The sequence below is a fragment of the Microchirus variegatus genome, assembly GCF_963457635.1.
Source record: "Microchirus variegatus genome assembly, chromosome: 23".
In the NCBI taxonomy this organism is placed as follows: Eukaryota; Metazoa; Chordata; class Actinopteri; order Pleuronectiformes; family Soleidae; genus Microchirus; species Microchirus variegatus.
In genome coordinates, this window is record NC_139824.1 from 9,373,999 (window position 1) to 9,397,018 (window position 23,020).

At 39.5% G+C, this 23,020-nt stretch overlaps 1 protein-coding gene across 1 annotated transcript in view; it reads left to right on the top strand.

The window, feature by feature from the left end:
- Positions 1–22,155, top strand: part of tbck (TBC1 domain containing kinase) — a gene marked incomplete at both ends in the record, with an annotated part of 31,760 nt that extends 9,605 nt beyond the window's left edge. Inside the window, 7 exons of the mRNA XM_083909752.1 lie at positions 1–86; positions 1,859–1,895; positions 3,939–4,100; positions 11,639–11,811; positions 16,537–16,700; positions 18,305–18,464; positions 22,045–22,155. Of these exons, the coding sequence (XP_083765878.1) occupies positions 1–86; positions 1,859–1,895; positions 3,939–4,100; positions 11,639–11,811; positions 16,537–16,700; positions 18,305–18,464; positions 22,045–22,155 (893 nt within the window). The remainder of the gene's footprint in view (positions 87–1,858; positions 1,896–3,938; positions 4,101–11,638; positions 11,812–16,536; positions 16,701–18,304; positions 18,465–22,044) is intronic.
- Between the last annotated feature and the right edge of the window lie 865 nt (positions 22,156–23,020).

Consider the following 23,020-nt stretch of genomic DNA (forward strand, 5'->3'; position numbering starts at 1 on the left):
AGTACTTGACTGTTTTCTCTCAAATGATTGCCTTCCATGACCCAGAGCTAAGCAACCACCTAAATGAGATTGGCTTCATTCCAGATGTAAGTTATCAAGTGTGCGATTGCCCTGTCATACTAACAACAATAAACGGTAGTGGGGGACGTAGCGGGATAACACTTTTGTCTTTTGTTGCAAGTTTACCTTCAATGGAAAGTCAAAGAGAGTTAGAAATTATTCCAGTTCCTGGCCCCGCACCAGGAGCAAAGTAAATCACTATTCGTAGAAAACTGTTGGTATCTTTTCATTGTCATTGATATTTGTCGTTGTATATCTTCCTTTCCAGAGTGTGTGGCCAGGGCCATCTTTTCCCTATAGTCCACTGACAATGATTTATACAAAGGCTAATGTCTACCAGGCACACTTAATGATTGTCTGCTGCCAGACTTACCTTATTTTTCTTACCCTGTACCACCTCTTCCCGCCCTTTACCCCGCCTTCTCGCACACTCTGCTCAAACAGTGACAAGGTTAAAGTATCCACTGTCTCTCTAGGGTTTCAGTTAGTGTGCTGATGAATGTGGGTCAGCTGGAGAGCGGCTTCTGGGACATTACCCAATGAAAAGTGGGCATTTCATCACTGAGGAGACAGAGATTTAAAATGTTCCTTCCTTGCTATTTCTGATGCTGCTGCTATGGATTTTCTTTCTTTTTCTTTTTTTTTCAAACAAAACCATCACCTTCAACAGATGTCCGCTGTGATTCAATGTCACTGCTGCTATGTTGGCTCCCCAGAGAAAAGCATGATCCTATGATGTTGATCTGTCGTGCCAGCACTGACTTGCCTATCAGAGGAAACCTCTTAAGCCCGTTTTTATTGTTAGACTAGGGTAATATTACAATACACTTTGTTGATACAGCTTCCATCTTTGATGTCAATCCTAGTAATTAGACTTTACAGGCCATAAATCCCCATTTTCCTCTGAACTTCAGAGAACACTCTGAACTGTTTTTTTCTCTTTACTCAGGCTTTTAAATCTGTCTGACTTGTAAAAATCACTGCAGTAAGAAATGCATTAGATTTTATATAAATGTGTACCAAATCATAGCTAGATTAATACCTGTTTGTCTTAGAGAAAAAGACTAATCTTATGCAAATGTATTGAACCATGAATGATGGTAGAGAGGTGGTGGTGGTCGTCAAGGACTCTTCTCCAGTAATGCCATAGGGAAAGAGTCAGATTGCAAGCCAGTAGTTTAATTTAGGCCATTTTCAATTTGGCCACATCGCCTCTCCTGGGCTTGCCATTTACACCTCCACTAATCCAATCTGGCTGGACTTGCAGTGTTGCCACTGAGCTGTCCAGATTGAGTCTTTAACTCAGAGTGTGCTGGCTTTCTCTCTCCTGCTCATCAATCCTGGGCACGGAAGAGGTCCCATCACCAGCTCCTCTGCATTTAGCACACAGTTTACATCCAGACCCTTTGCTGCTTTGCTGTGACCAACAATTGGCAGGTGTTGGAACAAGTCGCTAATGGTGTATGTGTGTGTTTGTGTGGTCTTTCGAAGTATGCGTCCTCTCCAGGGGAAGTATGAAACAGAGAGTACAATGAGAAGAAGCAGTGATGGCAAGACTGACGCAATAAACTTCATTGTTTGTTTTCTCCCCACTGGGAAATAACAAAACCAAAAACAGTTTGCTCTTTATTGTCATTTCTGTTCCTCCATGTGTGCTGCAGAAATCCCTCAAGTGATGCAGACATTCGTTCATCTTATTTGAGTGTTTGACTTACTAAGCATTACATAAAAATAAACACAACATCAGTTCATAATATTTTGTAGCTTACATTCGTTTCTTCTTTTTTTTCACGTGCAGCTTTATGCGATTCCATGGTTCCTGACGATGTTTACACGTAAGTTGTTTCTCCTTGCTCTCACAATGCGAATGTGGTGTGTCACTCTGCATGATTTGCATAATTCAGAAACCTTCATATGGTATTTTAGGATAGAGTCACAATATAAGTGGCCGGAAGGGTCCTTTTTCCTATTTGTGACCTTTATTCCAGCTGCTAATTCATTCTATTCCTGGGTGAAATTGGGGAAAGACTCAAATGCTCAGTCCTGCATCATCTCAAATTTCTACCTGTGCATTTATCTGTATTATTTATTTATTGGAATTAAGCACAGCCACTAGTATATCACTAGTTTTCCTTATTGTTTTTCCCCAGCATTTGGAGCATGGTTATCTTTTACATGACTCATGAAAAAAGACCTCAAAAGAACTCAAATATAGCTTATAGCTTACTTCTGCTTATAAGATTCTGCTTATATGTTGATATAATTATTAATTTAACTTAACAAGGCTTTTTACTTTAAGAACATTAAATGTTTTTTTATCATTTTGCTTTGATCAACTTTTGACTTAACTTGAATGATCTGAAAGTATATTTTACCACTGTTTAAGTCCAGCAGGCTAATGAGGGTTTGTTTTCAGGGTTAATTTCAGGGTTGTTTTAGTTCCCATATAATGTAGAGCACCTATCATTTTTCAGTCAGTGGTGCATAATACTTTTCAGAATTGTATTGATAGGACATTACATTTTTTTAAGGAGGTACACATCTGTTTCAACTGTCACTTAACAGCCGTAAACTCGACACTGTAAAGCAGATACAGGTGTTTTTTGGGGATTCTAACGAAATGTATAATCCCTTCACTCGCTGTGCTGTGTCAGAGGTACATAGAGATGTTGTTTTGGCAGGTTCTCCGTGTGCAGTTTGTCAGCTGATGGCAGCGCTACGCTTTTATCTATCCGCCGAGAGCAGTTGGAGCTCTGAATTACGAGCGTATTAAAAGGGGGTCACAGATCATTTTAACAAATTAAATTTAACGCAATTAACCTCTGCGTATTTCTAGGCCCGGCTCCATCATACAGTCCAACTGTTTGAATAACTTTTTGCCTTGTTGATTTAATTTTGCAGATCTACAACAGCACTTCTGCAGTTAGAACACATGTGATGTTTTCTTTTTAACTGTTTCCAAATTACTCTCGATGTACTCCACACACTGAGTTATGTGAACCCCACACTGTGTACATCATATTGGGGTACGGTGTGTGACCCTTTTAACCCCTTTCCCTTCCCCTGAGGCATTGTGAGGACGTGCATCCCTCTGACTGCTAATGTTTCCAATCCAATATGAGACAAGGTTGGAGGGTCATTCTCCATTCACACATCGACACTTACACGCACAGCCTGTCACTCACATGCACTAGCCTTACTGCTGCAGACTGCTAATGTGGTGCCGACCCTCCGAGGCACTTTGCCACCACTCTTGCTCTCTTAGCCTGTGTCAGGGCGGCCACACCCCACCCAAACAAGCGTCTCTTTGGCAAGCATCCATGTTAACAAACCCCAGTGTCACATAGTGGACAGTAGTGATTAGTTTTCATAAATCAGAAAAAGGAGGAAACATTACATTTTCAAATACTGAATGTGATATGACTGAAAACACTATAAAGCGCAGTGGGATGTATTATCAGGACAAGGTTTTATGTTGCTCTAAATAACCCTGTGCTGGCTTTTTTCTCTAAAGCTTCTCGGCCCCCAGATGTTCTTCCTGTCATTTTTCCCACAACAACACCCACCTAAAAACATTTTCCCAGCTGCCTCCCTTACATCAAATATCCCTCCAGGCACCCTTGCCATTGCAAAATTTTGCTTAGTGAGCTTATCATTGCAAAGCCATAGCACCATGTTAAGTAAATGCGTCATGCACATGCAAATTATAATCATTATGTACAAGCTGATGCCCCATTTGCCACTGCGTGCACGTTGGATGTTATATTCATACTTGCAGGATCCTGTCCCACATGCCTTGGGGGATTTGCCTTTCCCTTGTTTTCAGTTAAATCATAAAATCCTCTCTTGTTGTTTCCTTTCCTGTACCTGTCATGTAGATGTCTTTCCACTGCACAAGATCTTTCACCTGTGGGACACGCTGCTGCTGGGTAACTCCTCGTTCCCCTTCTGCATCGGCGTGGCAATATTGCAGCAACTCCGGGATCGTCTCTTGGCCAATGGCTTCAATGAGTGCATCCTGCTCTTTTCTGACCTGCCAGGTGAGAATATGAACTGGTGTATACATGTTTGTTTATTCACTGCCTTCATCCCTTTTTACAGATCTATTCTATTCTCAGGTTAGGCCAATTGTTACTCACTGATTAACAACAAGACCATTTACCTTGTGCTTGCTTTAATCTGTAATACCTCAGTGGTTACGAGTTGATTTTGTAGGAGTTGAAACCACTACAAAATTTGAAGGTTGTCCATTTTTACCAAAGGCACACAGTGTTTCATAGGGATAATGAGGATGAATTAATGGTATTCTCAAGCAGGCTTCTCTGCACCCTGATGCAGACATACTCCACTTCATACTGCTTTGCATCCATCAGTCAACTACATCTGCATCAGCACCTCCATGATTTATCCTAATTTCAGAGCTATTGATGGTAGTATGGCCACTCTTGCAAATTAATTTCAGGATTAGCATGGGAATTAAAGACTACCAAACCAAAAATGTCTGGCATACAGGTGGGGTGGCGAATACGGAAATTAAGCCTCTTAACTCAGCAGTATGGTTGTTAATCCCTGAAGGTTTCAGTGCATTACAAGCAAAAGCATCGATTCAGCTTTATGTTTTAAATAATGCACAGGAGGAGGGCAAGGACGGAAGAATTTAGAGGGTTGATTCTAATCATACAGAGTTGATGCTTGCTTACAGTATAAGCTTTGCTTTGTTGGTTGCACAACATTAATGGACAGTCTCCCGGACCAAATATATGTTTCATGGTAGAGACAGACGCTGACACATTCGCTGGTGGGTTTTCCTGTCTTTATCGACTGTATACGTCACACAGAGTGAAGACTTCTAAAAGTGGCTCTTAATACGAGCCCACTTTACAGCTCCGGTTCACAAAGTGATTACTCCAGCAAAGTATTTGTGACATAAAACCTGAGAACAGCATTCATAATGTATGCCTTTGCCTGGAGGATAGCTCACACAATTTCTTTTACATCTCCATTTCCAAAAACTGCTTCGCCTACTTTTTTTTTTTTTTTTAAGCTAAAAGGCAGGATGACATTGGGATTTTAAAACCAACATAGACAGGGATGATTTGTCTAAAAGGGATGCTGGAAGACTCTGCAAATGAAGGCCAGCAGCCTCCTCTCCTGCCTTAAGTCAATGTTGCCATACTTCACTGTGTTTTACTGCCAAAGTCCAACAGATTCATGTGATTGAGGTGGAAGGGAAAAGCAGAGCCAGTTCGCCTTATAAAGGTAAAATATGTTGGCCTAGAGCTGCAGTAAGCTTCTTTGGCAAGATTTCCTGAGAGCGACTGCTTCTGCCAGCTTCTTTCTCTCCACTGCCAGCCTCATTATCACAACGTGAGCATACCTGGTGTACTATCTGGCAGTCTCTATATTTATATTTATATTTATATTTGTATTTATTTATATATTTACTATATTAGGAAGGAATTCTGGACAACAGTGGCCCCAAACAGTGTTTGTTTACTCAAGCTTCCAGCCATGTTCTGATCCACACTCATTCGCATTGTGAGAGCAAGGAGGAACAACTTACGTGTAAACATCGTCAGGAACCATGGAATCGCATAAAGCTGCACGTGAAAAAAAAGAAGAAACGAATGTAAGCTACAAAATATTATGAACAGAATAGTTTGATATGACTTGTTGCAGACACTGACTGCTAAATCCAATCCAGTACCAAAGTTCAACACAGTGTTCATCACCTTTTGCTGGACAGCAGTGGAGTAACACTCTTACTACTGTGTTCTTATTAGTGTGGAGTGGTAAGTGTTTCATTTACTTTTTTTTTTTCTTCTGGTAGCTGTGCCAGCAACATGGGGGATGGTGATTTGGGGTCTGCCTGTGGGTTTGTCCACCACTGTAATCCAGATTGCATTATCTCAACAACCAGTGTAATGGATTTCTCACAGACCTTAAGGATTTGATGCGATAAACTGTACTTGGTTTGCTAGATGTCAGCGCTTGTTCACGGCAATACAGACATGCTGATAAACAGGATTCATGCTATGTTTACGTGTAATGTAAATATTAAGATAAGATAGAACTTTATTAATCCCGAAGGAAATTCTTGTTCCAGGTTGCTCCAAAATTACAATAATAACAATATAAGATCGCAATAACAATAACAACATAAGATCGCAAAAAGAGCATCACAAGTGATATATAACATAAGTGTCGAAAGAGTGGTGCAAATGGAATGACATGATGTAATCAATCAATATGGAATTAGAATGCCAATAATCCAATTAGAATATATTATGTATATATAAATATAAACATTTTTATATATAAATATATATGTATGTATGTGTGTATATATGTATTATACATATGTATATGTGCGTATATTTATATATATGTGTGTATACATATGTATATGTGTGTATATATATATATGTGTGTGTGTGTGTGTGTGTATATATATATATATATATATACATATGTATATATGTATGTGCATATATATATATATATATATATATATATATATATATATATATATATATATATAAATAATGCATAGAACAAAGAAGTCTTTAATATTACTGCTAGCAAGGTTTTGGCAACCAATGTGCACCACCACCCCCCCCCACACACACACACATAAAATACATAGACTGTGAGTTATGGCAATTTTTTCATTTGTGGCCTGCACCTGCTCCTTCCTGGCATAAGACGTGCAGAATTGATGTCCTCATACTACTGAGGCTCACGTTCATTTGTTTCACAGTCGACTCCACATGCTGCACATGATTGTAAATACAGGAGCTGCATGTGTCAAGCCCCTCCAAAAAAAAATGTTCCCCCGATTCTGGCTGGACAGAAGAAAATGAGTCTGCGCAAGACTCAAAAATACTGTATGGTATTATAGAGGACGGATTTTGACGTGAATGTTGTTTTTAAGCCTTGGCAAAACCTTGTCACAGCAGACATTCTGACAAGTGTTATTGATAATATGAATAGTGGCTCCCTTCAGTTCATGAAAGTCAAGAGAGTGTGACAGAGCTACAGCATGCACCTTGGAACCGTGGAAGCCAAATTGAAGTCAGCCATGATCCGTTTTTGATTATTTACAACTGTTGTTTTCCTAATGTGATCTGTCAAAATGTCTGCGGTGAAAAAGCTGCACATGGAAGAATTTAATATTTAACAATCAGCTAACATCGTATCAAAGTTGCGCACTATTTATTTATTTTTGCCAATCCAAACCTGTCTCTGTAATGCGTCTTTTCCTACCGAACCTTGTATCTAATTGTGTCCATCTAAAGGACCTTGATTGACATGTTTTTATTTGAATTTAAGGTTTCGAGAGACAGATGAACTTTGCTTAAGTAGGCTTGAGTGGTTGAATTAAAAGAAGACAGTTTGCTCTGTTTCTATTCCTATCTGCAACTGTTGGAGTAAAAGTTAACGGTCAAGATAACATCACAGGACAGTGGCTCTTAAATGATTTAGACACACTCGTCTCTTTCTAGGCACTAAATTGGACCGGTGACAATAATTCTCAGTGACAAGCCTATTACACATAACACTGTGAACTTCATAGTTGCCAATATGCTGACAGAGGAGAGTGGGTTAGATTTAAGGGAAGTGATAGAGACTTTGAGGTCATGTTCAGCTACTGGTTCCTAAAATGTCAATATGTCAGTTGAGTAATAAATGGCATGCTGTAACTCATTGACCTGCTCTACACAAAAATGTCACTAAACTCCTCTTGACCCTCATGGTAACACAGTGGACTACATCACCGCTGAATTGTTTTCAATTAAGGTTTCTTTTTTTTTTGTATTATATATCAAAGTAAAATTGAATTAAATGTAAAATTGGTTAGGTAAGACCTGTACTGCAAGATTTTCCCTTTGAGCCAACAATATGTCTCAGCCTGCCGTTTATTGGCAATTAATCTTATTTTGTGGTTCTCATTTGCTTAGGCTGGTAGCCTCGGGCAATCTATAACTTTCTCTTGTTTGGAGACTTCATTGATTCACAATGGACCAGAGAGGCTCTGCGGCTGACAGGAACCGTGTGTTTACTGATGATGCAGCAGCATTTGCCTTCACGGGACATTAGCGTCTGTCTAAATGAGCAGAGCTGGGCACAGAACTGATGAGCTCTGGTTATAGACATTTAGTTCTGAGAAAAATAACCATGGGCTGCTGAGAGTGCTCGTGGCTCCACTGCATCTGGGGACACATTTAGACACTGGCAGACGGAGAAGTAGAGCATTGCTGTTGAGAGTTTAGGGCTCTACATTAACAATCTAAGCATATGGTGAAGAGTGCGCGGTGCAAGTGCATTCATGACGTCCCTGAATCCAATTGTGTGGAAATGAAAGGTTGTTATGCTGAGTGTTACGGTTCTAAATAGACTTAATTAGCCTCTTAAATAATTATGGGTGATTTGACCGTAAAATATAATAAGTTGATCAGAGTGCTCTCTCCCATTGCCTTTAGAAATCAGGTTTCCTTGCACCTTAGCTTACAGTTTTAGTGGCCAGTGAGAGAGTGCTTTTCTGAAAACCATTTCCATTTGCACACAGGTGAACCATCAGGCAGAGTGTATGCATGTTGTGCGTCAGTCTATGGGGGCTTATTACCATCACAATATTATGCCACTGACTTCAGACCTGGTTTACCCAAGCACTAATGATTATTACTGACTGCAGTGTGACTGACGACACCTAAGTTTTAGACCAACCGACTCTTTGGAACCCTTATTTTTAAGAGTGTAGAACAAAATGATGTGTTTAACAAGTTTGAATGTGCAGGTATGTCTGATGTAAAAGTGTGTGTGTATCCGTGTGTGTCTGTGTTGTGAGAGACAGGTAGAGGAAGAGAAAGAAGAGTCTGTTGGAGCTGAGTGAATTAAAGCTGTAGTTTGTGTGATAAGAGCTGAGGACGCATTCAGGATGCATAGGTAGTACTTAGTACTTAGTGCTGTCGACACGTGATGGGATCACTCAGGACGAATGATAACCTGGTCTTAAGCTGTCCCTCGTTGCTCTTGAACTTGCAGGTTCTGATTCTGGCAATTTGAGTTGCTGACTATCATCAAGTTATACTCTCCTCAGCAATGTTTCGACCCACTCTCCACGCTTAAGGTCTCTCCATACTGTCTGCGTTGTTCAAAAACAAAGCGGGTCATTGTTGGTCCGGCATTCCTTATATACCTGATCTAAGACCTATGTTTCACCGTGAGATGGTGGAAAAATGGGAGCTCCAAAACGTTTACTGATGACTGAAATTGAAATATACAGTAATTATGGTAACCAAGTATGTAAGTGCATCCCATAAAGTCATACAAGAAGGACATTATCCATCCAAGTATCATTAGAACAAAGACAGAACCATTAGAATGCTATCTTACCGTGATCAGTTTATTGAAATAGAATACAATAAAGGCATGTGTCATCATGATGTGATTAGTGGCATGTTTTATTGACAGCCCTATGTATGATTCATGGATGAATGAACACATCACTGGACAAAAGATAGTCACTTTCTACTCTCATCACACCACAATGTCATCTCTGATTGTGGTTCACAAATAAAAGTACTGAGAAGGGGAAAGAATGGAATTGTCACAACTACTGCACTGATGGCTGGCCTTATACTTTGTGTTCTTTAATTCATGGTGTGTTAGTTATGCAGTAACTGGTTGGAACATTATTGTACGCACTTAAATTTACTCACTGAATTCTTTTATCTCTCACAGTTCAATTCCACAAAGCCCCCCAAGTTCATCTTAACTAATCATGCTATTATACTATTTGTGGCAACAAGTGACAGCCTGCAATCAATGCCTCTGCATAATTACTAAAATGTAATTTTGTCTGACTAAAAAGAAAAATGACTCTGTAACAGAATTGGCTTCTCTGAATGCCCAGCTGAGCCCAAGGCTTGTTAGAGCCCATATCAATCTCCACATCCTCCGCCCTGCCTCTCTTAGCAGGAGGACTGATTGCATGTAGAATTTGTCACCCTCGGGAGGAAAAATGTGTTTCCCCTGAACTGCCAATGAGCCACTCAATAAGAAATCTCAGGCCACGAGTGGGTTTTTCACTGGAATGAACCTTGCAACTGAGTCCTAGCCCATGAGAGCTGACAACCCTCCCCCCAAACGTGATGCCACTATGACTAAGAAGAGGGAAAAAATACATTTCCTATAATATCTTTTGAGTCTGGCCCAGGTGCAGGTCATACCAAAGAGTGCTCATTAGCCAGCCTTGCTGAAGAACCCCTAATTCCCAATTCCCATAGCCAATCCACTGAGTTCCTGTTCTCTAATCCCCTCTATTCTCCGTGTGAGGGCCAGGAGATGGCTGGATACCGCGGGAGAGGCAATGGGCGGAAGAGGAGAAATCTTGCCTTCTAATAAAATCTTATTTTGAGACCAGAGCTCAGATGAGGAACAGCAGCCAAGTGATAGCCACTTATTATCTTAAAGAGCTGCTGTCGCTGCTGGATGACTACTTAAGATTATTAATGGCAGCAAAATGCCAAGGTCAAGCTACTTATTTCTACAACTAATCCCAGAACTCATTTACATAATCTTCTCTTTTTGTCTGACTCAAAGGATAGGTTCTTATATTGTTAACTAATTATGTTCATTCACCTTTGTCTAAATGATATTATCCTTGATGATCCCTTAACTTTTTTTATTTGGTGCTGCTGTCAGGACAAAACATTTATTCATTCTTTATTCTGGGGGACAAAAAGTGTCTAGTCAGGTCAGTAGCAAGTACAAAGACGACTGTTTTCACTCAGTCCATCTTCCCTGAACACGTCGCTGGCAGCTGCGCTTTTGGAGGAGGAGGTTGTGAGCCAGTTTTCATTGATACATCTACCACAAAAATTGGAATTAACTGACTGTTAATCGCAATAATTACTGATGTGAACCCTTTTGGAGAAATTGGATTGTGCTAACCTTTTGCGCCTCATCTTTCAGCTCGAGAAGATTCCCTAGGGAAAGGGGAAAAATGGGGGAAATGTTTACCGTCTTATGTCCATGCCACGAATACTGTTGAAGACAACATTTCTTAAAGTGCTATTGCAAGGAAATAATGATATAATCATAAATAAATTGGTGGATCACTACACTCTTAGAAATAAGGGTAAGGGCTGAGGTTCTACCTGGAACCATTTGCTTCTGAAAAACCCTTTCCCGAAGAAAGGGTTTTTCAAGGGTTCTTGGTAACACTAATGGTTCCAGTAAGAAACATTTTGATCCAGATAACCCTTTAAAACCCCTTTCCTGAATAAAGTGTTTTCAAAGGGTTCTTGGTGGAACCCTCCAAAAGGGTTCCAGGTGGTACCTTAATAAAAAAGGTTCTACCTGGAGCCATAAAGGGTTCTCCTATGAGGACAAGCCGAAGAACCTTATATGGTTCTATTTTACTAACAGGGAGTAGGTTAATGTTATCAAACCTGGACCACAAAAATATCAGGACCTCTGTTGTGTTATTACTCGGCTCACAGGTCGGGAGCTGCTCCACCACTGTCACTGACGATGTCTTGTTTTTTTCTACTTTTCCCCTTTTCTTACGCAGAAATCGACATTGAGCGCTGCGTCCACGAATCCATCAACCTTTTCTGCTGGACGCCAAGGAGCGCTACGTACCGACAACACGCTCAGCCGCCAAAGGCCGCGGGTGACAATGGCTTTGGGAAAACGGCAACGTACTACTCGTCAGACTATCAGGACATGCCCAAGACGGACCTGGTGAGTTTGACTTAATCACACACACTGAGAGTAAGTTGTAAAGATTACATATGATTGGCACTGACAAGGAAATAAGTGATTCTGTCTTTTGAAACTAACAACAGCAGAGGTGTTAATCAGGCTGTAACAATGAATTAATTCATTCTTTATTAGTAAATTACTGGCTCTCAGGATTTTCCGAGGTGAATGTTATCTGGTTATCTTGACAACTATTGTTCCAAGACTTTATCCTGTGTTTGAAATTGAACAGTGATTTGCATAATGTGACTCAGCACACATTACACCTACACATCAACAACACCTGCTCTTTTCACTACAGTCGACGCCTGATTCAATAGCTGCGCTCTGATCGCAGCCTGTTAAGCCGAGTTAATCTTTCATGTTAGAATAAGCTACTTTAAGAAGTCCCATTTGTCTTTGTTTAGCAGCCTTTTTCACCTTTCACACCTGAATGCATTGTGTGCAGAAAGCTCACAAACAGCTATGTCATAGTGCTTTAAGTCGAAAAACTATCTGCTGTGAATAATTAATAATTATAGAATTGACTGCATTGGTTTGAATAGTTGACTTATGGTGTTGTTGTTGGAGAAATAGTGTTTTATTTCTCTACAAATTCTATCTGTTGTTCCAAATCAGAGCTAAGTTTTGCTTTTAAATCATATTCCAGGTTAGTATATGACGGGTTCTTGAGAGACATCACATGCCGGAGTATGGGATGATGCGTCTCTATTTCCTCTAGTATTGCGTTAAATATTTAAAAAAAATAATAATAATCACTGGTGGGTCCATCGAAACTAATAAATAATCACAAAACAAATACAACTTGTACAATACAAAACTAGAATTGACTGAAAAATCGCTATCGAGTTTTACAGCTACATGGAAAAATGAAGTATACTTGAATCAGATTTGTTTAAGTATATGAGAATTTATTAGGGATTAAGGGCGCACTAAGAACTTTGATTCAGGACTTCAAACTATGGACTACGGCAATTATCCTCTTGGTACAGCCTGGTGTACAGTGTTGTGTAGGATGGACTGCTTCATTTCACGCAGCACATGACTTCCATCTCCTTCTGAGTGAGCAGTCGACGGAGTATAATCTCCTCTGGCGGCGATGCACTTGGGAGGATCCAGCCCCTGGATTGAGACACAGCAGTAGTGTTCAATCCCAGCAAACATTTCCTGGGGCGCTAGAAATAAAAATAAGTTTGTGAAAAGGTTCCCTCCTACCTTTTCAGGCGAGTCAGGCTTAGAGGTATGTGTAATACTAAGACAGAATCATGTATGTCCAACATGTTGAGTTTTGTCTGGTTTGGTTTGCCCACTTTTACCTTCATGAATAGGTCCAGTCCAATTAGAGTGGGACTAGAAGGGTTATAAGGGGCCGTTTGAGCATTGTGTGGGAGTTTGCCGGGAGTCATTTTTTGAGGTTGTTTATCCTTGTTTTCCCCAGGACCTTTGCTTTTTCATCAACCACAGCCCTATTTTTTTAATCAAACCTTTGTTTCCTGTGCCCTTCTTCAAGCAAAAACACCTGCTGAATTATCTCCAATACTACAAACCCACAGTCAAAGAGAAAAGTCCCTAATTTATGTGGCCTTATACATGGCGAATTGGTGACTCCAGTTTTGGGTGCCACACTTGAAACTTTGCCTGGGATAATCTAAAATGAACAACACTTCCAGGCGATAAGTATTAGGAGAACTCTGTTTATCAGTGGCTTCAGTTTGCGCTCCTCCCTGTCAGGCTAGTGAAATGTGAAAGTGTGATTAAGCTGTTCTTGGCTGGCACACACCGCTCATCATGACATTTAAGCCACCGCGCAGTGAACCGTCAGCCCTATATCAGACAATCAAACTCTCCATATTTCCCCCATTTCTGTCAAACTATGTGTATGGATACACTTTCTGTGTGTGTTTTGCCACTTTGCTAATCACGCCAAGTCAGTGAGGAGAGTGAGAGTGCCTAACTGTCAGACGCGGTCCTGTCAAGTCGTAAATTTACCACGTACCATGTGCTTAAAAGGCTTTATTTATTTATTTAAATCTTCCCCATTATTCAACACTCTGCTGGTTCTAAAAAGTCTGAGAGCAGTGAGGATGAAGGGCCTGCAGAAAGGTTAGAGAATATTCTGCTACCATTATAATTCAAAAGTTAAACCTATAGTAAAAATTGTTCGTAATTTTTTTTTTTGTCACATTAATAATAAAATTCCCAAAATACCCTCAGTTTTATTGAGATACTGTGCTATTTGGGAATTTTGATCCGTTTAGTACACGCTTAGAAATAAAAGTGCTAAGTAGAACCATATAAGGTTCTTAGGCTTGTCCTCATAGAGAGAGAACCCTTTTGGCTCCAGGTAGAACCTTTGTATAAAGTTTCTACCTGGAACCCTTTTGGAGGGTTCCACCAAGAACCCTTTTAAAACCCTTTATTCAGGAAAGGGTTTTAAAGGGTTCTTTGGATCAAAATGCTGCTTACTTGAACCATTGGTGTTACCAAGAACCCTTGAAAAACCCTTACTTCGGGAAAGGATTATTCAGAAGCAAATGGTTCCAGGTAGAACCTCAGCCCTTGTAGAAGGACCATTTTGTAACCCTTATTTTTACGAGTGTGAGAGTCATTCTGCTTTAACTGTGGTTCTTTCTCATGAAAGCAGTGTGTGCATGCAGAAAACATGATAGCATGTTAATCGTGCTTACTTACTTTATTTATTTATTTATTTTAACCTGGTAATAACCCATTGAGATCGAAATCTCTTTTCCCAAGGGTGACCTGGCCTTAAGGTCAGCAGCACACGTCATCATAAATATTACATTAGATACAGGTTACAAGCAATAATTTTGACCAAAAACAATGTAATGTAACAGTGTACTGTATAGTGTTTGCATGACATTTAAAGTGCAAGAGTTGAGGTCACAGTAATAAATTGAAAACACAGGGCAATGTTCACTGGTACCTCTTTGTCTGTCTAATAAGATCGAATGAACAAAACGCTCCAGGTGAAATCAGTTCAGTCTGGAGAGAACGCTCTATTCCCTAATTCTAATTCTGTTGTAACACGTTGAGCAGAAAGAACTTTGCATGAACGAAGAGAAGATATGTAGGAACTCAGCCAAGAAGAGCCTTATAGATAGATGAATAACAGCCAATGTGAATGTCTGCGTACACTCAGATAAGGACATATTCACAGATTCAATATAAAGTATCTTAGTGATGAGTGAGTTCGACCACAACCAGTGACAAATCTCAGGGCACAGTCATATGATAAGTAACTCCCTTGGATTCCAGAGGAGGGTTTTAGACATAACTATAATTAGGCCTTAGTTTAAAAAAAAAAAAAAAGAAAAAAAGTGAGACGAGCACTGTGTGACAAATAAATACCAATATTGTAAAACTTCTGTTAAATACACTGCTACGGCTGCAACTACCGATTATTTTCACAATCGAGTAATCTCCTGTTTATTCTCTCAATTAATCAAGTATCTGTTTGGTCCATAAAATACTGAAAATAATTTTGAGCAGTGTTTTAATGATTTCTGTGATTGCTATGCTTGCAATGCTATGCTTTGCTACATGGAGCAAAGGAATCCTACTATATTCACATTTAAGAAGCTGAAAAATCAGAACACCTGTTTTAATAATGAAAAAAAAAATCTAATAAAACTGATAGTTGATGATTAATTGACTAATTAATTTAATAATAGATTAATAACTGATTAAGTAAATCATTGTTTCAGCCTTATCCACTATCCTTAGTATGTTTGTATTGTATATACTCGCTTTAAAATAATGGATCACTGAGTGGGGTTACGTCCTCTTAAACATTTTGTAATGGATGGAAACTGTTGGCCTCTAGGGTTTAATATTATTATTATTATTAGTAGTAGTAGTAGTAGTAGTAGCAGCATTAGAAGTCAAACTATTATTAGTACACTCTTAGAAACAAGGGTTCCAAAAGGGTCCTTCTACAAGGGCTGATGTTCTACCTGGAACCATTTGCTTCTGAAAGGGTTTCAAGGGTTCTTGGTAACAATAATGGTTCCAGTAAGAACCATTTTGATCCAGACAACACTTTAAAACCCCTTTCCTGAAAAAAGGGTTTTAAACGGGTTCTTGGTGAAACCCCCCAAAAGGGTTCCAGGTGGAACCTTTATAAAAAGATTCTACCTGAAGGCAAAAAGGGTTCTCCTATGAGGAAAAGCCGAAAGAACCTTATGTGGTTCTTCTTAGCACTTTTATTTCTAAGAGTGTAGTATGATTGTTATTTTTAATCATTTTTAAAAGATTCAAGGGCATCTTAGGGCATCTTGGACTCACAGAGGTAGATTATAGGTACTGCTTGCTCAGTATTACAGAGCAGGGTCCAAGTCCCCTGCAGCCATGCTTCTGGCTCTGTGCTTTAATGAACACATTTTGCAGTGCAGGTGGAAACTGTGGCAGAGTCTCATGTTCTGACTGCTTCTGCTGATCATCTATGGTGCTCTCTCTCTCACTGCTGTAATATTTTTATGGTAATGTGCTGGATAACTCAAGTGTTCTCTGAGTTGGAGAGAAACACTGTCCAAGGAATGTATCGTATACTGTATGATTGATCATATGCAGGCTTAATTACTTGACAAATCTCTACTTTTTTTTCATTTGACACTGATTTACTTAGATATTTCAATTATTTTTCTTCCAATAACCTGTCCTGTTTTTTTCATCCGTGACTTCCTCTAGTCCCGAGAGCCTCTGGCACTGTGTGACTTGAAGGCAGAAGTATCCCCCAGGATCTCGGCCGAGGACTTAATTGACCTATGTGAGCTGTCTTTGGGCGGAATCACCAAGCGGACCAAAGCCGGCAAGCCTAAAATCATCGCAGCCGACATTCGCAGTGCAGAGGAGTATCCTTAACATTTCTGTGTAGCTATGACATTTGCCTGTCTGTATACGGCATAAACTAAACAGTCTTTTCCTGGGTATATAAGGTCATGTCGAGATATTGTAGAATATTTGAATGTGTTTGCCCTCCTCCTTTTCTGTAGCAGTGGGGAAAATTCATAACTTTTAAGCAAACTCAAGGTAAAGTGGTCCTAAATGGATGCTTGAGAAAATGCTCCTATTGCTTGAGCTCAATGTAGTAATCAGACACCGGCTTGGTTGAAAGTTTGACATTTAAGAAGTAAATGTTTTCTACAGGGGGCTACACAGTTGCTAATGTGGTTAGTGCTCTTGCCTTTTTTTCCGGTTTCCTCCCACAGTCTAACAACAGGGGATTAAGTGAAAATGGACACACTAAATTGGTCATAGGTGTGATCGTAAGAGTGAATGGTTTGTCTACTGTATATGTGGCCCTGTGATGGACTGGTGACCTGTCCAGGGTGTACCCCGTATATCAGCTGAGATTGGCACAACTCCCCCCCATGAACCTCATGTGGAGGATAAATGCGGTAGAAGATGGATGGATAGATGTTTTCTGCAGAACACCAACCATAGGGCCATGCATGGTCTTATGGTTTTATGCATACACACACAGCCATTATGAAAATACACTCTTCACAATTTCTTAAATGAATAATAACATTGGACAGATTTTTGTTTTAATTCACATGGCTATAATGGCTTAGAATGACATACATTTGCAGGGCACGAGAAGAAATGGAGATCACCCTTCAGCTCACTGGTGGAATGGAGAGGTTAAACAGCCATTAATCAATAAGGATTAGTGGATAGACTGGGGAATTTTGAAATGGTAGTTCCTACCCTATTCCTACACTAGCGCCTCCTCCTCATTGATGAAGGCTCCTCAGGCCAACTAACGTGGATAAAAGAGATTTGAGCACTTCCACAGGATTTGGCAACCTTTGTTCACTCTTTACTGTGATCTTAGTTAAAGCTCTGTTGTGGGTTTCTGTGGTTACAAAGGGTGGATTAAATTAAGGCCTTTGTGGGGGCTAATCAGGATAATCTAAATGTGAGTCTGTACGGTCGCCTGACTGGATTATTGTCTTCTGTCAAATTAGAGGCATGTGCCACTTGAGGTTCCATGGCCAAATTTAGAACAATAAGATTCATCAGCTATTGTGTTCTGCTTTATGTGACATCCTGACTCCTTATGTAGCGGCTGGTTTGTTCTGACTGAACCAAGGGATGTGTTCATTAATCTCCTTTTTTTTGCTGTTTCCTTTATCTCCTCTTTTATTCTCTTTTCTTCACCCCTCCACTCAGTTTAACAGATTAAATTTTCCAACACTGCTATTTTCTAACTCGTCTTACATGCTTTTTGTTTTGGATGTCAGTCTGATACGCAGTATAACAAGCACTCTAATTAGGGTGTTATGAAACTGACTGAATACACTCGCTTTATAACTATCAGAACAATGTCATCCAAGCGTTCTACGAAATGTGAAATTGAATGTGCTACTGCATTAAAAACACAAGGTGTAAATCATTGCTGATGGGGCATTGTACTTTTTCAAAGTGCGCTCCTTAATCCCACTGCCTCCAGCTTCAGCAGGGGCCATATTTCTGGCAGCATCAACATTCCCTCCAGCACAGTCTTCAACCCTGATGGTGAACTGATGCAATGTCCTGCTACAGGAATCCTGCAGAGCTACAGGGGACGTGTCATTGTGGTCATCAGCCACACCATGAAGAATGCAGCCATGGTGAGAGACACAGCCACACAGCATTTAGAATATGATTGCACAATACCGTGACTGAAATAACAACATCATTTTCTTAACAGAAATTGCGTTATCTTGCCAATTTGAATCTCTAATCAGAATCAGTTTTATTGCCAAGGACACACAAGACGTTTGTATTTGGTATTTAGGTGCAAAACAGACAATTAATCAAGATGAAAAGCTTCAAGAAGCAGCACCAGGATCAAAAAGCAAGAAAAAAAATGATTAACAAGAACGAGTAAATGAGACAATACAATATATAAATTGAAACTGATATTTCTCCATTTCTCCAGGAAATGCTTGTAGTTTATTATTAGTTTATTGTTTTGTTCTGTCAAAAAGACACAACCAAGGCCCTCCTCATAGTTACATCTACTGTTGCTGATCTTCTTCTTCTTCTTCTTCTTTTGCTGTATCCTAATGTGATCCTAAAGTTCTACATTTTCATTGACCTGAGTGCATTTTCCAACTTGACACACCAAGAGTTTATAATTTGCCCCATCTTTGCTTGTTTATTCATTGATTTATTTATTTATTTAGTCATTCCAGCATTATGTAATGAGGTGACCATTTTGACCAAGATGCTTCTTAATGAGGGTAACTTATTTATATATATATTTTTATATATATATATATATATATATATATATATATAAACTCGAATCCACTTACTGCAAACCTATTCCTGGTATTTTAAAAGCCCCTGTGGCACTTTTAGTTTACTGCAGTTTTATTGTTGAATTTGTAGCCTTGCTAGTAGCACTGCCTTAGGGGTGGCACAGTGTCCTTTATTAGTTGGTGCATCACTGGTTCAGTCTGAACTAGTGGAACAATTGTTGTGGGATATTTATTGTACACTGATGATGATTCCTACAGAGTCTGGCAGTCCCTTCAACCCTATTGTCGTATTGTGTTTACGATCAAATAACAACATGGTAAACATATCCACTCATCAAGCTTGGCACTTACCCCAACATTCACATCTACCTTTTATTGATACACCAGTTTACCACCTCCACAGAAATAAAGTAAAAATATATATATATATTTATTTTATTTCATATTTAACCCTTAGAACACAGAGCATTTAGGCCACTTTTTTACGCTTACTGTATTAAAGTGTATATGAATGTGCAATATAGTGACTTATCCTTTTTTTCAGTACAACCTATAGGCCAGTTTATTTGGAAATTTGTCACATTTCAAAGTTCGTTTGGCTCGTTTTTACAAATAAAAATAGAAGAAAAATAGTCTATTTTGTCATTTCGGTATATTTTTTTTTAAATATGCAATATCAAATCAATCATAATTTTGACTCAACGACACATAAGAACACGAAAAAACCTTTTGTAAAGCCTGAAGCCTGAAGACCACGCCATGTGTGGTGAGGCCTTACGTTAAACCTTTAACATTTAAACCCTATTGGCATTCAGAAACAACACTGATCTCTCATGCTCTCAATTTATGTGGACAATTCAGTCATTTGAGTCAGAATTGTTTTTAATCCAAAGCAACTGGTTTGGTCTCGTTGTTCTGCAACTAAATGGAATAAATGAATGGATCAGTAATTTAATTTTGCATTTCAGCTTGATGCACTTAAAGTTATTGATTTTCTACCTTTGTTTTACAAAGCAAATCACTATAGAATGTGGTGTGTGTGTGTGTGTGAGGGGTTAATTCAATGGTAAAGATGAGGTTAAATGAACCATTTGACTGTTTCAACATCTTTAAGTCATTGAGTAGATGATATAAATCTTACACACCCTCATCTTCCAATAATAATAATAGTACTACAGTATTAGAGCCAAATTTAAGAGAGTTTTTTGTGACAGCTTGGTTAAACAATTTACAATTTAACAACTTATACTATATTTCACTGAATGAATTTGTTTTATCCAAGATTAGATCTGAAATCTTGGCCACAGCATTTGCTTAAAGGCGACATGTTATGCAAAATCAACTTCTTAATCATTTAAATCCTTATATTTGGGACTCTGGAGGTCCTATCAGTCGGCAAAGTGTGAAAAACGATGACTCATGTCATGTTTTTGTGGTCCTCCTCAGTCTAAGTACAGGAGATAAGACGTGATGTTGACTTCCGCGCTCACTGGGACGTCACAATGCGCTAAATTCCTGGAATTGTTGTTTCACGAAGCTCCGCTTTGTCCGTAAAACATGGGAGAGTGTTGGAGAGAGCAACGGCATCTGAAAAGTGGAAGTCTATTCTCTTCTATTCTCTGTGCTCCACAGTGCAGCACAGAGTTCTACACAAACTTCCAGACTCAGAGGATTTATCTGCCCAGTGGATACATGTTATTATGTGACAGCAATGTGCCTGCTAGAGCCTGCAAATGATCACTTTTACAAATGCTAACTGCTGTTAGCTCCCAGTAGCCTCTGTGGCTGATGTCATTTCCTGTCCCTGTAAGACAGGTAAGTTTCGTTTTACTTTTTTTTTTTAAGGTGGACCTAAAGAGATACTACTAAACAGAGCGTTCTGAACAGTATTTTGACCAAAGCATGTCACAGACATGTTCCTTAAGACACCAGGGAACTTGGTTAACTTGGAGAAATAGGGTAAAATATGTCCCCTTTAAGTAGATTTCCAGTCACTGGTGCAACCACAGCATCTAAGCACAGAAGTGTTTGCATTACACAGGTAAAATAATAGGTTATACGTCTGCTGTTTAGTTTTTGTTTGGGAATTATTTAATCAACCGTGAGAGCACAAGAAATAGGTTAGAAAACAGGTCGCGACATCGCCTCTCTACATTAAGAAGTTGGGTGTTTTGCAACAACAAACCTCCCCTCCCCATAAGGACACGCATAAACACACACACTGAACATGTCACAGTTGACATTTAATATCAGCTGTTCACAGGTCAGTGTGACAAGACACTGACAAGTAAATGGAGAGGATTTGTAACCACGTTTCTGGAAGAACTGCTATCTCGTGATAGCAGCAGTTCTTCAAAATGTGCAGTTATGTTAGGTCAAAGACCGCTGTTCATTTCTGTGTAAGTGTATAATGACTTGCTCTGTCTTCTTCCTCGCAGTTAATCTCCAAGTTTTGAATAGACTAAATTTCCCTTATATGGTAGTTAAGTTAATCAACAATACTGTAGCAAACTTAGTTCCAAAGCCGGCCAAAGTCGTTAGCTGTAGCCAGGTTCTTATGGGCTTGACTCGTAGGTACTGCTTCAATCACCAAGGCAGGGAAGAGTCATGAAAAGGGTTAAGCACATTTATTTCCACTTGCCGTACATCCAGGTTACACTTTCATCCACATATATCCAAGCCTCTCTCGGATCAACACATAGAAATATTCCCTTGATGTTCCAGGTTGTGAGTGATGATCTATAGAGCTTCTAACACACAAGTCCCCAGAGGCAAATTACTACATATTTTCTAGTATCTACCTATCCCTCATTATCAAAGGTATCAACGGTCCACAGTACCACATTCTTTTCCTTATATAGTCTTGTAACGCAACTGCAGTGGTTCAGGTGTCTTCACATAATAATGTTTGAGTACATATTTCTCTTCTCTAAATGTCTTTCAGTTCGCTGCTCATCTGGTCAAGGTAAACTTCCCACGGGTTTGTATCTTGGACGGAGGGATCAACAAGCTGAAGCCCACTGGACTCCTGACTGTCCCCTCCCCTCAGATTTGACTCCATTCCACAGCTTCAGACACAAAGGGAACAACGTGGAGGACTCTATATTGCATTTTGAGGAAAACATGTCATCATTGTATTTAGATTTTTTTTTTTTTAACACTTTTTAATTAAATGTGAATGACTAACTGGAATGAAATCATATGAATAATGTTTTATTTTTTAATTAATTTGTTATTTTCTTACTGGATTATCATGTCATGCATTGAAATAGGTTTGCACTGATCTAAACAAAAGACCAGGAATGGTTTGCAACAGGAAGAGTTGGTTGGCACAGGTCTCCTGAGGGATTTTGGTCCATTCTTCCATTCCAGTTGGTCCAAATTTGCATGGTTTCCAAGCATCAACATTCACCTTGAGCACCCGCCACAGATTCTCAATAGGATTGAGGTCTGGGCTCTGTGTGGGCCACTCCAGGACCTTGGTTTTGGTATCCTTCTGGAACTGTTAGACCAATTTCGATGTGTGCTTCGGGTCATTGTCTTGTTAGAAGACCCAGAGACGACCTAAGGATAGACTACGTGCAGATTTCTGCATATTATTCCTCAAAATTTCAACATCATTATCTTTTTTCATGATGCCATGCGCCCGAACATGGCTCCCTGTGCTCGAGGCTGCAAAACAGCCCCACAGCATTATGTTCCCACCACCACGTTTAACTGTGGAAGCTGTGTTCTTTGGGTTGAAGGCCTCTACCTTTCTTTGCAAAACAAACGCCACATCCATGTGCCCAAACAGTTCCAGTTTAGTCTCATCAGACCAAAGCACAGACTTTCAAAGCTCATCTTTAACTTTCAAATGTTCACGGGCAAACTTCAGTCTTGCTGTGATGTGCAGCTCTTTGAGTAAAGGGGTTCTTCTC